Below are 11,209 nucleotides of genomic sequence, written 5' to 3'. Positions count from 1 at the left end.
TGATCCATTTTGCCCTCCTCGTGCACACAGGGGTAATATGTGTTGGTACCTTTTCCTAGTGGAGACTAGTCAAGACGTTCGATATAGCTAGCTACAAAATTGTTCTTCAATCGTGTCAGCAAATGGAGGTAGTCCAATTTTGCTCAAAAAAAATTCCTTTGTGGGTTGAGATATCAACTAAGAAGGTATACTTTCTTCCCAAATGACCTTCTCATTACACCATTGTAATGTAATGACGATATATATATATATATATCGCAATTTTTAAACTTTCTACGTTTGTGTTTGCTGTGAGGTTTGGTCTGCGAATCTTTATTGATCCTCCTGGCGCGGTGCACTTTCGTTGGCCTGAGAGTTCCACTAACGACTTGCGCTATATATATTTTAAAAGAAATAGACTTTAAAGTATTAGATCAACCATATTTTAAATTATTTTGGCCTTTCTTCCTTTTTTAGCGACAAAGCCTACGACACCTCCTGGTAAGTCGTTTTACTGTACACTCTTGTGGCAAAGCTGGTTGCATACAATATCCCTTTTTTTAAAAAGCAATGAGTTGATATTTTTTCCTCTGCCTGGTACGACTGTGATGTCTCTTGAACAATGGTCTGATAGAAAATGAATTCCCTTGCACATTACGTCGAATCTATTTACATTTCTCGGTCGTTCGTCCTCTAGAAGGTCCGTCGCAATGAAGGTCCGCATTTAAGGGCCCTAATGTTTACTAATGTTTACTAATGTTTGTGAATAAACTAATGTTACCACTGTAGATTATGTTTGTAATCAATCGTTCATACTTCAAAACTTGTGTTTCTTTTTTCTTCCAGCTTGTAACCTAGCAATTGATATTGGTTTTGTCCTGGACGCCTCTGGAAGAGTTGGAGAACACAACTTCAGGCGAATAAAACAGTTCGTGGAACTCGTTTCCCGATCATTCTCGATTTCTCGAAGCCGAGCACGTGTGGGAGTCATCGTATACGGTTCGTCTGCTCGAATGCAATTCGGACTCAATTGGTACACGAATCCACGCCGGCTAAACCGAGCCATCAGAAGGATCCGGTATACCCGAGGATCTAGACGCACGGGAAAGGCCTTACAGCTCGCAGTTGGAGCGCTTTTCAAACGCAGTCGAAGAAAGAGAGTCCTTATAACGGTGATGAGTGGGCCTTCGTACGATAGCGTGAAGATACCAAGTCTACAGATACATCGAGCTGGCATTGAAGTGTTCGCTGTTGGTGTCACCACTCGCGTGAGGAACCAAGAGCTTAGGGCAATAGCCACTGATTCTCATCATATTTACATGGTCAATTTTAATTCGCTTTCCGGCATCGTGAAAAGCATAGTCAGAAAAGCGTGCAGAGGTATTTTCAACCTTTCTTTTTTTTCTATCTACAGAAATATTATTATCAAACATTCCTACTGTATGAATATATTAAAACTCTACCTGTAGTATTAACAGCATTTCATCACTTGTACAGCTCAAATAACCACGCGGCCGACCATACGACCATCCACCCCATCTCCAACGAGAAAACCAAGTAAGTCTACAACGAACTATTGATGTCTATAGTGGTTTACAGCCCAAAGGAGCGATATTTAATGAACATGATTATTAACCACAAACGCAACGTTTCAGCCATTTGTCAGGCTTCGCTTCACAACATCCTACTCAGTACCTGTCTTTCTGCTTGCTATTCGATTAAGAGCATTCTTTAATTAATTGTTGAAAGTGGTTCGGGGAAGTATTTGTCGTTCTTCACTAAACGCTGTAGTCTAAAAAGTGAAATTCCTATCTTGCTTGTAAGTTATTGCGCGGTTGTTTGAGAATGTCGTGTATCGCACACAAGCATAGTCAGTCATTGAGAAGAACCTGAGCCACACCCAATTTGCATATAGACAGGCGGGTAGTTGCACAAATGCCTTGCTCGCTATCCAGCACCAGACATACAAGTATTTAGATAGTAGTGACTGTAGCGCAGTGCGAATTTTTACTATGGACTTCAATAAGGCTTTCGATTTTATGAACCATGCTATTTTGTCTGCCAAACTGAAACAGCTACCCCTAAATCCGTACATTATCAATTGGTATCAATTTGGTTTCCTCTATGCAAGACAACAACGTGTTGTTAGTTATAAATTTTTAGGACAGTGGGAATCTGTCAATAGAGTATTGTATTGTATTGTATTGTAATCTTTATTTAGACACGATCAATTCATCAGCCTATAAAAATACATATCACATACGCTAAGATATTTAAAATTAAAACTACATACTATAACACTAAAGCTGTTTTCCGTGAATGCCGTGCGTGAGACTTAAAGAATGTCATTGATCTTACGTTTAAATAACCCCAGAGACTCTGTGTTCCTTATATCGCGTGGTAAACTGTTCCATAATGTGACGCCATTGTAGCTAAAGCTACCACACAAGGTAGTGTAAGCGGACCGTATCTTTTTAATATATTTTTTAATGACTTGGAGATTTTTTTAATGTTTGCCCTGTGCGTTTTAATTATGGCTATGATTCCACTATTCTTTCGCGTATCACTAGGAATAGTGACCCGTCTGCCGACTTAGTAGGACAGTTCTTAACATGGTGTAAAGACAATAGAATGGTCTGCAACCCTTGCAAATGTAAAGAGCTGGTTGTTAGAAAGAAAAATGACAATGTACTCTACTCTCCAATTAATAATATTCCCCAATGTAATAGCTTCGTTTTACTGGGAGTAACTCTACAGAGTGACGGAAAATTTAATGAGCATGTAAGAACTAAGCTTGTCAAAGCAAACAAGTGTTTACACGTCCTACGAACATTGAGAAAAGAACATTACTCTCAGGCACAGATTGATCATCTTCTTATATCCATTGTTTTGCCTAATTTTAGCTATGCACTTTCAGTCTATGGAGCATCTGAGTCCGATCTTATGGTTGTACAAAATTTTTTAGACCGATGCCATAAACTCCGTTTCATTTTATTTCCAGTTTTTATCAAAAACCTTTTGAACAAACAAGACCGAAACATTTTGAGGAAATTAATATCAACGGATTGCCATCCCTGAAAGACATCATTCCTGTCCAGAAGACTTATGTACGCAATCTTAGGAAAAAAGGCTGCGCACACCCGAAAATTAATACAAAGCGCTTTATGAACACCTTTGTAAATAGGTTGATATTTAAGCTCCATTTATTGTAATGACATACTTTTTAATTCATATTATGTATGGAGATTTCTATTGTAGTTTTCGCCGAATTCATTGTAAAATAAGATATGAATTTTTATCTTATGATGAAATAAATACTTTATTATTATTTTATTATTATTATTATTATTGTTATTATTATTATTATTATTATTCGCACCGTGTGTACGTTATCCTTGCGGCCCCTCGCTTTTTTTACTGATTGGACGTTGTGTTACTTTGGTTTTGGTCTTCATAATTTTCAGTAGAAAAACTGGATCAGTTAAGATCCGACTTTGCTTGTCTGTTTTCGTTTTTGTTTAGTAATTGGTTTCTTTTTTTGCCAGGCTTTCCTCAACCCGTTGCTGTCTACACACTGGACAGCAAAACTGGCGCACGTGACATCAGCCCGGGAAGAAACATCCCAGGCAGAAGCTACAACGTTAGATACGCTCCAGGCCCTTACGGCCAACCTGGCGAGTCCACGGAATTCTTCGGCCGTCGCCACAGCTACATCCGTTTCCCCAACTCGGGAAGACTGGATACAAAGGACTCTATAACGCTTCTCGCTTGGATATTCCCCATAGGTCGTGGTCCGATTTTTGAGTATTTCCGAGGGATACGGTTCTGGGTTGTCCGGTCTGACACCTTATATGTCCAGTTCAAACGAAGGAACGGGCGACCCACGAGAGCTTTGATTAAACGGCGTCTTTACCCACGCCGCTGGAATTACGTTGGTTGCACGTACAATCAGCGAACAGGCATAGCTACACTGTGGGTGGATTCGAGACCTGTACTGACGCAGAACATCAAACGAATTAGATTAGCGACGAAGACAACGGCGTACATGGGTGGAACATTCCGAGGGCGCATTGCTTGTATGCAGGTTTACTCTGAGGCATTGAATGGACCTCAGATTAAAAAAGTCAAGAACCTTTGCAATAAACCAGGTGAGCAACAGTATAACAACAGTTCTGCAAAGTTGAAGGTATCGGCATAGTTCTTTCCAATCACGAGCCGACTATCCACTTCCAATGTGGGTTAACTAAACGCATTGTGCCTAAAAAAAACATGACATAAGGTTTCTTTATACTTAATCAAACTTTTGAAGTGGAACATGACGTATTATTTTTTCTTTATATATCTTTATGAAAATGTCAAAATTGTAGCTTATTCTGATCAAAATCAAATTAGTTAGTTTTTTTGTTTATTTTTTGTAAACAATATCTTAACATTTTTCCTACAATCTAATAAACTTACTACAAATTACAAATTATTTACAGGTCCTCCAACCAAACCCACAAAGCCACGAATAAGTAAGTGATAGGTAATTTTTTCAGTACAACTCAATTGTACTTATCAATTTCGTTTTCACTCATTTTTGACTTCAGCAAAGCTATACCTTCGTGCAATATAAATATATTATATTTAGTCTTATCTTTAGTTCATTTACCGTCTCATTAACATGGTCAAGAAACACGGACTGTCTCATGAAATCGTCTTTTTTGTTTTGTTTCTCGCACCATCAGCTTTACCTCCAGCTATGGCTTTCTATCCCTTAAACGTACGATTCAACACACGCGACGTCAGTGGAAGTAAAAACCCATCAGGGCGCATGGCAAATGTGCGCCCTGGTGTGGGACCAGACGGAAGGCCTGGTGGCTCATTTAGGTTCAAAGGTCGCTCTGACAGTTACATCGAGTTCCCGAACAAAGGCCGATTAGACGCTCGAAACTCTATCTCAATTCTGGCTTGGATAAATCCAGATGGTCCTGTTGGACCTATCTTTAATTACAAGCCTGATGGGTTTGGCGTACACTTATGGATGGTACGTCGCCGAGTGTTACTGGTTCGTTTCGTGACACGTACACGAAGGTTTACAGCAGCCGTGCAAACAAACCTTATCAAGCCCAAGGCCTGGAATTTCGTAACTGCTACTTATAATCAGCGTACGGGATATGCCCGATTGTATATCGATTACAGAGAAGTTGCCCGGAAAAGAATCGGTAGGGTTCGACTGGCTACAAACTACCCTGCTCGAATGGGTGCGCGGATTGGGGATAAGCGGTATTTCCGTGGGCGGATCACTTGCTTACAGATCTATGACGTACCTCTACAACCAGTACTGATTCAAGTCGCTAAGAGGCTTTGTTTGAAAACAAGTAAGAATAACGAAAGTTGTGTCTAAACGTTATACTAATAATAAACTAAGTCGATATCAAGGCTGATAGTTTCTAAATAAACTGTTTGGGGCTGCGTCGGTGCGGTAACGAAATAATTTGAATATATCAACAAAGTTGAAATGGTAAATTGGCCACCGTTACGATTATAAAAGCTGAACTTTCGAGCGTTAGCCCTTCGTCGGAGGGCTAACGCTCGAAACGTCAGCTTTTATAATCGTAAAGGTGGCCAATTTACCATTTCAACTTTGTTGATATATTCAAATTAAGTCGATATCAGTTGAGTTCAACTAGATACGGGCCAGCCTTAGCAATAGAATGTTAGTGCTTTAAAGGTAGTAACGGACCAGGATAATTTTGTTTTATCATCAATGTAAATTGGCCAACGTAGAGAGTTTCTAAAACGTTTCGCCGAAACGTTTTAGAAACTCCTTCGTCAAGGGAATTATTCGTAGCACCACGGTCTCTTTAGTAACTTTAATACCCCCTTTATTCAGTACTAGAGCAACCCTACTGCCAAACGAAAACAGGTAATCGAATAGATCCGCCCATCTCCCCCCTTCCTATGGTACACTGTATTGGCTATGCTTATAGCATATTTCTAGCTACCTCTAGCATGGCGTACCGTATGATTGAAAAGGAAGTCCCTAAAATGTTTTACCGTAAAACAGATTCTAACATTGAGGGATAAACTATCAGTAGGTAAGCATTCGAATTCTTACAATGTCTGCGTAAGTAACGTCTAATTTCTTGTTAATGTCCTTTTCTGTTAACAGAAGTTTTCACTCCCACGCCAACACCCACATCAACACCTACCAAGCCTGGCCCGCCAAGACGTAAGTACTAAAAACCTTAGACAATTCTAATTTATTGTTTTAGGAAAATATTCCTATTCAGACATGGCATGATACTACTCTGGTTTAAAGATTTAATGAATGCAATCGGGGAAATTACAATTCTTCGACCCAACGTTCCAACAAGAGGCCCTTTCATATGCTCACTTATTGGCTGCCCTTTTTTTCTGACGAGGTGTAAATAGGCGTCAGGTAGGAAGCCGCCATCATTACGATTTAAAGGAGCGTGGGCGGAGTTGAAATGCCAAGCTTCCAAACAAAGGCGCTGGTGGTAGCGGCGATTAATGGTGATAATTTTACAATTATCCTACCCAATTGTAGCGTGAATTGCCATAACCCCAAGGGTATCGATAGTTTTTTTTTTTCCGGCTGCCGAAGATGTAGCAGGCGGCAGACCACTGGTAACGTGCTTTTGTCGAAACCCGTGCGTAACCCTTTTCGCGTCCTGAATCGCTCAAGTTGCCATAACTCTAGGGGTAGCAATAGTTTTTTTTCCGGCTGCCGATGATGTATCAGGCGCCAGCCACCGGTAACGTGCTTTTGTCGAAACCCGTGCGTAACCCTTTTCCTGAATCGCTCAAGTTGCCATAACTCTAGGGGTAGCAATAGTTTTTTTTCCGGCTGACGATGTTGTATCAGGCGCCAGACCACCGGTAAACGGCTTTTGTTGAAACGCCTGCATAACCCTTTTTCTGAATCACACGAATACTTGTTGTACTCATTTCCAGTGGACCAGGACGGCTTATTCTTATTATCTTCATAGTTTTCGTAATCTTAGTATTGGTTAAAACTGAGGTAACGGTAAGTCTGCAAGTTTTTAACGGGTATTGAGATAATTCAGCGTTGGAACTGGATTGATTAAAACCCACAAAGTAGTACACACGAAACCCAATTCCTCTGTTACAAGGCATAATCATGAGTTTTATGAACCATAACGTAGTTCACTGTTCCAATCTTTGAGTTTTAGCCCTCAAGTTAAAGATTGCGTTTCTTGGTGATTTTGTTTCTCTAAGCTTAATTTCAAAATATAGTTTTTAGACGACCAGAGTACCAACTAAGTTCCCGTTTTGGATCTTCTTTTTCCTTTTTTTTTTTTTTTTCTTGTGAGTTCTAAGACGTCACGAGCAAGGTCTATAACTAAGACGGATTGAAGATTTATAGGCAAGGACCGGGAGCCAAATTATAAACTTCCTTAAGTTTACGAGTTCTGTTGTCTTACATCGTTCATAACGACAGCCCCTTAAACATATATGGATATAACTTTTTACGGTGATGTCCTTTCTTTCAGCTTGCAGAGCAAATATGGATATAGGATTCCTTATTGACAGCTCTTACACCTTGCGCCGATCAGGCAGAGGAATATTCCAAGTACTTACCCGAAACATAGCGCGACTTCTCTACTCGCTACGAATTTCAGCCCAGGAAACCCGTGTCGGTATAGTCACATACGCGTCAAGACCCAAGCTTTTGTTCCGGTTTAACCGCTTCTTAAGGGCGTCTTCTATGCTATCAGTCATACGAAGGATTCGACCGCAAAGGGGTCCCCTCAGGATAGGAAGAGCTCTCTACTATACACGTAGGTACCTGTTTAGAAGAAGACGACAATGTGGACGCAAGCGTGTACTCGTGGTGTTTGCAAGTGCGCGCTCCGTAGACCGTGTACAGCGGGCGGGACGCGTTTTAAAACGTATTGGAATTGAGGTATTTGTTGTAGCTATTGGTAGAAGGACAAGTAAAACACAGTTATACCAGATCGCCACAAATGGACTCCATGTGTTTACAGCTTCGTTGAGGACATTATCAGCAGTGCTGAATGCTGTACGAGTCAAAGCATGTTCAGGTATTCCATCATTCCAAGTCATGAGATTTGGGAATTTTTTATCAATTTCGTCTCTTATTTCATATTCAATTTTTGTCACTAAGTTTCTGAGTCAAAGCAATAACGTAAGAGGTAATTATTTACCAACAATGTGTAACATATCTTGAAATGTAAAGAGTAAGAAAGATGGCAAGTTTTAAGTTTGGTAAAGAAATGTAGAATGACGTCGGTTTTTCGTCGGTCTAGTCGCGAGCTTGGGACAAAGAAAAAAAAAACATTCGACATTCTGATCTTAGCAGTATGCAAGACGCGTGTTATATATGAACTTCGTAATGGGCCTTGCTCACCATAGAGTCCCTGTGACTCAGTGGCAGAGCATCGGAGCATGCGCGGGATCTGAAGGTCTGAGGTTCAATTCCTCATAGGTACTCAGAATTCTTTCTTTGTCCCACGCTCCTGACTAGACGAAAAAACATCTATCCATATCTTGAAATGGTTTTTTTTGGCCCCTCGGAAAGCGAAAATTTGTGACCTTCAATAGTATCCTGACTGAATGAAGGACAGCGGACAGTCGGGATTTTTGACAAAGATAGTAGCGAGAAGAAGTAACCATGAAAATTAAAAATTAAAAAGACATTAGAAGAGGATCCTAATCGTTTGATTATCACGTTTTGTTAACTGCAGTAACTGGATCGGCGGCAGCCAGAGTTATATACCCTCTTAATGGCGTCACTCGAGGAAGAGACATAAGTATCAACCGAAACAGAGCTGCCAGACTTGTGAACGTTAAACCAGCTCCAGGACCTGACGGCCTCCCTCTGGGTTCGTACCATCTTCAGGGCATCGCAAACAGCTACATCCTGTTCCCAAACAAGGGCTGCCTGGATACAAAGAACTCCCTTACCATCGTTGTGTGGGTGTACCCTGAAGGTAGTGGACCAATCTTCCACTACTTCCCTCGCGGCTGGGGTGTGCATCTGTGGATGAAGAATGCGCGTACTCTCTTGGTGAAGTTCGTGCCCAGGTCCCTGCAGACCATCAGTGTTGTCACAAGCCGGAGAATCAAACCAAAGGCTTGGAATTACATAGCTGCAACTTATGACTACGTCACGGGTCTGGCCACTCTGTGGAATGACGCCATACCAATATCCCAGAGAAATATCGGGAAGATTCAGTTGGCCACCAACTACCCGGCAATATCAGGGAAAAAACCTCGAGACAAGAGAATCTTCCGTGGACGGATCGCTTGTCTTCAGATTTATGATCGAGCACTGAACGGAAGACAGCTTAGGAGTATCAAAAGGAAATGTTTCAGAGGTTTGTCTTGCTTTAGATTATCATAATTTCTGACAGACTTAAATCTGTATTTTTTTCTATGTATCATTCTCGTCGATAACATATTTATCTTTTGCTTCACTTTTCTTAGCCCGACCGACACCAACCCGTCCGCCTCCAGGTGAGAGAAAGATATGTTAGTTATTCCTTGTCTACCTGTCACTGAGCTGGGTGTTTTTAAAAGTCAGGAATTCTTAAAGAAAGTAATGATCTAGAAAAATGTCAATCAAGTTTTGGCAGCATATGCTTTCCCGAAGGTTTACCTATGGCTGGTAGATGTAAAGTATCTAAACACCAATAACTTACTTGCGCGTTCTTTTCACCTCGTGGTCCTTTTGCCTCAGTACAATGTTGGTTACTACCTCTTTTATCATTTCCTTCGCATCAACATTGTTTGTTGTTGGATGGGGAGTTCAGTCACTCCGGTTAAAAAACCACCAAGGTTTTTCATGATATTCACATATTATTTCCTTAGGAGATTTTGGCCAAATTTGTGAACTTTTGCCCGAGGAAGTAACATTGGCATGTCTTTTCTTTAGAGCTTCCGCTTTTGGTGGCTGTTTATCCACTGGATAGGATCAATGGCGCTCGTGACATCAGCCGACGTAAATGCCCCACTGGAAGACGCGTTGGGGTTAGATTCGCACCAAGCCCAGACGGAAGAAAAGACGGAGCGACTGAATTCCTTGGCAACCGTAACAGCTACATCGAAATCCCAAATAATAAAGGAAAACTCGACACAGTGGCGTCGATCTCCATTTTGACATGGATTTACCACGAGGGTCTTAAAGGTCCCATAGTCAACTATAGAACAGGTCCTGGGTGGGGCGTACACCTATGGATGATTGGACCGCGCACGCTCTTTGCACGATTCGTTCGCAGAGATGGCGTTTTCACAAAGGCAGTGGTCGTCACCAGTAGAAAAATACGTTACAGGGCATGGAATTACGTTGGTGCTACATACGACTTCAAGACTGGGGTTGCCAAACTCTGGGTTAATTCCAGGCTACTTGTGGTTAAGAGTATTGGACGATTCCGATTGGCTACAAACTATCCAATCAGGCTTGGAGCACGACATGGCGACAAACGCTACTTCAAGGGAAGGATCTTCTGCGTGCAGATCTACAGTCGCGCGCTGAACCGGAAACAAATTTTAGCGGCTAGTAAAACCTGCTTCAGGCCGTGTAAGTAACCCAAAAAGTAATAATCTATTATTTTTAATAAGTCATTCACATTGACTTTTTTTATCGCATTTGCTAAATATGAGTATTATAAACCAATGTAAAACCAATGTGGATGAGCAAACTGATCAATGCACTGTATTTCGATCACAGACTGTCAGTTTAGACATCGTAGTTCAAACATCAAGGGTTGTGGTCATAGGGTCAATGAGCCAGTGGAGTAACGGGGAAATAAAACATATTTTAACTCTACTATGTTCCTCCGCTTTCCTCTGCTTCCCTATCGTCGCTGTACTTCTTTTGCCTAAGAGTTGATTATTTAATCCACTAGTCTCACTTGTGTACTTTTTTCAAAGTGCCCACAACGAAACCCAAGTCACCAACGCCGTCACCATCTCCGACACAAACACCAACAAAACCTAAAGGTAAAGGTTATATGTATACAATGTAATATTATTATCAATCAAAATACAATAACATATCCATGGCTGGGAAGCCGACACAACTGTCGAAAGCTAATCAATCGTCAAACAATTGATGTAATGGCCTGAAAATTTCCAAAAGGGCTAACGTTTAACTCCTCTTTTAGAATCTGCTTCCCACAAAGCGGCTGTATGGGATAATATAATACCAAAAAGTGCAGCATAAATGTCGTTTTATGTT

General features: G+C 41.0%; 1 protein-coding gene across 1 annotated transcript in view; it reads left to right on the top strand.

The window, feature by feature from the left end:
- Positions 1-37: 37 nt before the first annotated feature.
- LOC111338209 (uncharacterized) overlaps positions 38-11,209 on the top strand; it is a 63,264-nt gene continuing 52,092 nt past the window's right edge. The window contains exons 1-13 of the mRNA XM_088742446.1: positions 38-41; positions 457-480; positions 826-1,359; positions 1,477-1,536; positions 3,525-4,127; positions 4,461-4,493; positions 4,707-5,339; positions 6,134-6,193; positions 7,500-8,051; positions 8,715-9,347; positions 9,457-9,486; positions 9,905-10,549; positions 10,903-10,971. Coding sequence (XP_088598572.1) covers positions 38-41; positions 457-480; positions 826-1,359; positions 1,477-1,536; positions 3,525-4,127; positions 4,461-4,493; positions 4,707-5,339; positions 6,134-6,193; positions 7,500-8,051; positions 8,715-9,347; positions 9,457-9,486; positions 9,905-10,549; positions 10,903-10,971 — 3,880 coding nt within the window. The remainder of the gene's footprint in view (positions 42-456; positions 481-825; positions 1,360-1,476; positions 1,537-3,524; positions 4,128-4,460; positions 4,494-4,706; positions 5,340-6,133; positions 6,194-7,499; positions 8,052-8,714; positions 9,348-9,456; positions 9,487-9,904; positions 10,550-10,902; positions 10,972-11,209) is intronic.

This window comes from Stylophora pistillata, chromosome 13 (genome assembly GCF_964205215.1).
Source record: "Stylophora pistillata chromosome 13, jaStyPist1.2, whole genome shotgun sequence".
Classification (NCBI taxonomy): domain Eukaryota; kingdom Metazoa; phylum Cnidaria; class Anthozoa; order Scleractinia; family Pocilloporidae; genus Stylophora; species Stylophora pistillata.
This window is presented reverse-complemented; position numbering and strand designations above follow the sequence as displayed.